Here is a 5,749-nt window from a genome sequence, read left to right on the forward strand (position 1 = left end):
AATGAAAAACGCTGTTGAAATCATTTTAACTTTGAGCGCCACGTTAGAAGGCTCAGCTGACCAATGCGTCGATGCTAAGACAGAGATTTGGCTTTCCTTGGACATGACTACCTATTTTCACAAATATATATGACTCGCAAGTAATCACATGCTCAGTTGATCTCTCTCTCATTCCTTGTCTGTTTAGGCTTGTTAAGTGCAAATCTACGGAGCCTCAGTACAAATCAGCATGGTACACATTGTGTTATCAATACTAACTTAATATTCAGTACACATGAACGAAGTGTAAAACAAGAAGGGCATAACCCTATGAAAAAAGAAAACACGCAAAAATCGCGGTTACTGCGGTTCTTGCATTCCTCTGCGGTTTGCTCGTCAATAGTAGGGCTGGGCAAAAAAAATCGATTTTTCGATATATCGTTTTTTAAAATGTGGTCGATTCAATATCGATTCGCGAAGGCCACGAATCGATTTTTTTCAATATTTATTTCCACAAACATTGAACAGAAGATTTACGTTAATCTTATTACTAGTCTAATCCACTAGATGTCACCCCCTTATTTGCCTTGCGCGATGTTACAACGGAGAGTCCGTCATTCATTCATTGCTTAAAATGGCGGATTCAGGTGCGTTCCCGACGTCAACACCACCTTCCAGGGCTCTACAGTGCGACCATTTCAGTCGCATTTGCGACTGAAAACTACTGCGTGCGACTATAAACATTTGTTAAGAGCACCAGTGCGACTGACCCGATCATCATCATACTTGTGAATGCGCTCAGGGGAGCTTCAAATGTTTCTACGTGTTTCTGCAGCGTTGAGTAATGTATCACAGACATATCTCATGAATCCGTTCATAAGCAAAGTGAGAGATTCATTGCGCAGTGTAGAGAGCTTCGTTGATTGTAGATGTGAGATCGAGATGAACTAAGATGAGTGCCAGCTTTTAATGATTTTTAAAGGAGTTTGTAAATGTGATACTGATTTAATACAATACAGATGACAGAATTTTTATTTTTGGGTGAACTATCACCCAAAAGCCAGTATTAGTTTTCCTACACCGTTCATAGGCTTGCAGCCTCCATGTTACAGCTAATGCTGTGAGATTTTATGTTTGTTTTGTCTTAAACATAAAATAACCTGATCTTGTTTGATCAAGGCATGCGACTGTTCTGACTTGTCCAATTTTCAGCATCAGTTTTTCATCTTGCATCAAAATTCTGTCTATTCACTGTATGCATTTGAAATATAGAGTTGGGTTTTGTTTTATTGTACCCAAGTGTACCTAAAATAAAAAGTGTTTAATATACAGGTTTGTGGCTCTTAATTTCCTATTAATTAACCATTTGTAATCTTATGTTCACTGTTCCTTTTTTATAAATATAGGATTTGTATTAAATCTATATTCATTCATATAGTCAAATCGAATCGAGAATTGAAATCAAAAATTGAATCGAAAATCGAAATCGAATTGAGAGCTTGAAAATCGAAATCGAATTGGAACATCTGAATCGATACCCAGCCCTAGTCAATAGCGCGTATTGCGATATTGCGGTTATCGCGACAGCCCTACTGAGCCCATAGTAGCAGCCAGAATTGTTTTTCCAATCGTTTATTTTCTTTATTATTTAAACAAAAAAAAAATGTAGGCCTATTTTTTTGTTGTGAATGTCCCAATTGAGGTACAGGATGTGAAAATTTCAGATAAATGTTCGTTATATATTTTGGTTGCATTTGTGAGTTAATGAAAATGTAGATGGTTGTTTAAAGTAGGTATATAATATCATAATATCGATCAATATACTCCTGTATCGAATCTAATCGTAATCGTATCGTAGAATTTTTTTAGGTATCGGCAAATATCATATCGCTGGGAATGAGAATCGATAATGTATCATGACGAACCATCCGATTTACACCCCTAGTTCACGCAAGACTGTATTGCCAGGCACAGTACCAACATCATTTTTAAGTTCGCTGATGACACCTCCATCTTGGCCTCATCACGAATGGTGATGAGACAGCCTACAGAGATGATGTAAAAACACTATCTAAGTGGTGCAATGATTGTAACCTCTGTCTCAACATCAGCAAAACTAAAGAGATGATAGTGGACTTTAGGAGGAGGCAGGTGGACAGCCACACCCCCATCCCCCCTACACATTGACGGAACTGCTGTAGAAAGTGTCAGAAGCAACAAGTTTCTCGGTGTGCACCTCTCCGATGACCTGTCCTGCGGGTCTCATTTATAAAACTCTCCGTAGATTTCATCCTAAAAGTGTATGTACGCACAAAAGCCAGATAAAAGCCAGAACCTGCTCAAAAATCCCTTTATAAATCCCAGTCAGGGGAAGATTGTGCGTACGTGCATCTCCACCCCGACTCCTCCCCGAAATCACCATATATGGAGCTTACAACGCCTAGTTTTACTATGCATAACCTCATCTGCATATCATTTCTATGCATATTCCCATCCACGTGACACCATGTTTAACACCGTCAAAGGTACAAGACATTAAGGAAATATGAGATACGGACTATAGTAAATGCCATTTGTGCCATACACAATTTTTATTGCTAAAAATCATCCAGTATCCTTATGTTTTAGAATAAATATATCAAAATATCCATAAAATCAAAACGGTTTAAAATAGTTCTCAGATAAATATTTTAGAATAGAGTTGAGCTCATTCTTTTCCACTGGTCAAATAGGTAGTATTTAAATTAAATTTATGCAGTTTTGCTGATAAGGTGAACATCTTTTAGCTATTTTAGTGGAAACAGATATGCATATTTATTGCAGTGTAAATACAATTGTCTGACTCGTACGTCATTGACAGTATTTTAAAAAGGAAATGTGCAAATCTTACAGTTTTCTTCAAGTTGTATCCTTCAAATACAGTGGTATTTTTTTCCATAATATCAAAGTGTGCATCATTGATCATTGTTCTCACAAAAAATATTTTCTCATAACATGTGATCTGCAGTTTAATTTAAAGATGAATTATTGTGCGCATAGCACTCCTCGCTGTCATTAAAACATAGTATGCCAAAGGAAAAGTGATCAAGCGCATCCACTATAAATAAATTCATAATGCCTAAATTCATATAATTTTGGTTTAACTTCTGTGTAATGACTATGTAATTTCAGTTATGTAATTTCTCCATTAATGAGAGTGGAATATTTAAAGGGGTCATATAAAGTTGCTAAAAAGAACATTATTTGGTGTATTTGGTGTAATGTAATGTGTTTATGCGGTTTAAGGTTAAAAAAACACATTATTTTCCACATAATGTACATTATTGTTTCTCCTCTATGCCCCGCCTTTCTGAAACGCGTCGATTTTTACAAAGCTCATCGTTCTAAAAAAGCGAGGTGTGCGCGTTGCGTATCGCGCTGCGTAAACATAAAACCATGTCTGCATTTGTGATCGGAGAAACAACAAGCCTACTCAAAACTCGCGTTTGAATCATCAGTGGCAAATTACTTAAATATAAAAAACATACTTACAGGCTGTGAGTCAGAAGCGCCAGACTGTCCTTGCAAAGTTGGAACTGAACAGTGTTGTAAATACAACTTAACCACTGATTTCTAGTTGTGTCCTCTTTTGGAAGGCCAAACAAGCAGTTTCGCTTTCACAACGAAACACACAGCGACTCCACAAAATGGCAGCGGCGGCAACGGCAATAATTAAAGTTACGCCTTCTTTTTTTGCGTGAACATTTGGTTATGCAATGTTAGAACGAGCCATTTTAGGTAGGAGTGGTTGACTCTTAACTTTTACGTTTTTTACGTTAATGGGTGTTTTGATATCCAGCCGAAGAGCAATCAACCATAACTTCAGGCGAGCAGGCTCAGAAGTTGGGAATACGTGGAAAGGAGGAGAGTTCAGCTTCACTGGAGACGCGCGATCGACAAACTATAAACTCGTGATTTTAAATTATGCTGACGCAATTTAATTCTGCTACAGTTACTACTGGCAGCTGATATAAATAATTGTAATTAATCATAATTAACTGTAATTATTTATATACATTTCCCTTTTGAGCTAATTTGCTACAATGCCAAAAATCATTAGGATATTAAGTAAAAATCATGTTCCATGAAGATATTTTGTAAATTTCCTACCGTAAATATATCAAAGCTTAATTTTTGATTAGTAATATGCATTGCTAAGAACTTCATTTGGACAACTTTAAAGGCGATTTTCTCAATATTTTTTTTTGCATCCTCATTCCCGATTTTATAATAGTTGTATCTCGGTCAAATATTGTCCTATCCTAACAAACCATACTTCAATGGAAAGCTTATTTATTCAGCTTTCATATGATGTACAAATCTCAATTTCACAAAATTGACCCTTATGACTGGTTTTGTGGTCCAGGGTCACTCACATATGTATGCAAATTACACCGAAGTACAACGTTACCTTCCGGTGTTCGGGAGTGTTCAACAAGGGTTTAAACACTGAATTTTGAATTGATTTCTTTTCGTAAACTCAGAGATTTGGGGACGGCAATTAAATTACCACACGACCTTGGTGTTTGTCATAAAACAGTAGGTAATTCGGCCGACGATTTTTACGGGGGTGGTGAGAGAAAAACATCCTGGATTCGGACGGCATTCAAAAAAAAATTCACCAACTACCCCCTGTAAATGGTGAAAAAAACACCATCTTCTACATGAGCCGTTAGAACTTGGACACCGATAATCACCGCTTGCGACTATATTCTCATCATTCTATTCAAATTAGAACTTTTCAACAGACAGTTAATTGTCCGTGTTTACTAGGAATCACTACAGAACTTCATACTATATTTTATACTAACGTTATTTATTATTAAATTATTATATTTGAAAAGTGTTGTTATTGCTTCTTAAGCATGTTACTTAACATTGCTGAAACAGCAGTTTTGCGTATTTATTTATAGATTAATATATTTTTAGGATAAACATTTCAGCTAGCTTCAGTTCCGTTTACTCTTAAATATATACTACAATCATGACTATTGATCATGAAATCTAACTGAACCATGTTCATTATGAAACTCTGGAGCCCATTACAGTCCATTAATGTCACAAAACATTAGCCCGTAATATTTCACACTTGATTTAACGTTAGCTCAGTGGCTAAGGTTTGTTTTCGGCTCACTAGTTAAACAGTTTGTATACGTTTAGATTGATTTTAGGGCGGTCCAGACAACAATAAACGCGAATGATGAGGATAGATTTTATTCATAATTAAGGGCCTGACATGTACAGTTCAATATACGTCTAAAAATTATGATATTATGATATTTTGCTCGTTTCTTTCTCCGGTTCTCTTACCCCATGTTTCGCCTGCAGTTCTGCCATACGTTGCCGCCTAATGGCGTCCAATTCTTCATCAGCCATGATTTTCAAATACACAGCAAGCTTCCGGAGAAAAACACGACACGATTCTCGTGTGTGTTCTGCTTCTGCATGGAGAGATACAGCGAGTGAAGCTACTACTTCTTCTTCCGTTTTTTGGCGTGTTACATCCTGTGTGCATATCGCCGCCTACTTTTGCTGTTATATGTATTTTATTAATATCCTGTATCCTTCTCTATCTCTGTTAAACTCATATCCTAATAAGTATTCCAAATCCTTATTTACCTTACCTTTTTTTGTTTAAACATGATATTAATTCATTTCTTTCTTCATCATATCTTGTACGATTATATATTACATGCTCCACTGTTTCTTTCTCCCCACAATTCCCACATAG

General features: G+C 36.4%; 1 protein-coding gene across 1 annotated transcript in view; it reads right to left on the reverse strand.

Annotated features, from left to right (window-relative positions):
* Positions 1 to 5,523, reverse strand: part of pdcd5 (programmed cell death 5) — a 16,306-nt gene extending 10,783 nt beyond the window's left edge. The window contains exon 1 of the mRNA XM_016489163.1: positions 5,329 to 5,523. Within this exon, the coding sequence (XP_016344649.1) occupies positions 5,329 to 5,394 (66 nt within the window). The 5' untranslated portion in view covers positions 5,395 to 5,523. The remainder of the gene's footprint in view (positions 1 to 5,328) is intronic.
* Between the last annotated feature and the right edge of the window lie 226 nt (positions 5,524 to 5,749).

Source organism: Sinocyclocheilus anshuiensis, unplaced genomic scaffold (genome assembly GCF_001515605.1).
Source record: "Sinocyclocheilus anshuiensis isolate Anshui unplaced genomic scaffold, SAMN03320099.WGS_v1.1 scaffold4601, whole genome shotgun sequence".
Lineage (NCBI taxonomy): Eukaryota > Metazoa > Chordata > Actinopteri > Cypriniformes > Cyprinidae > Sinocyclocheilus > Sinocyclocheilus anshuiensis.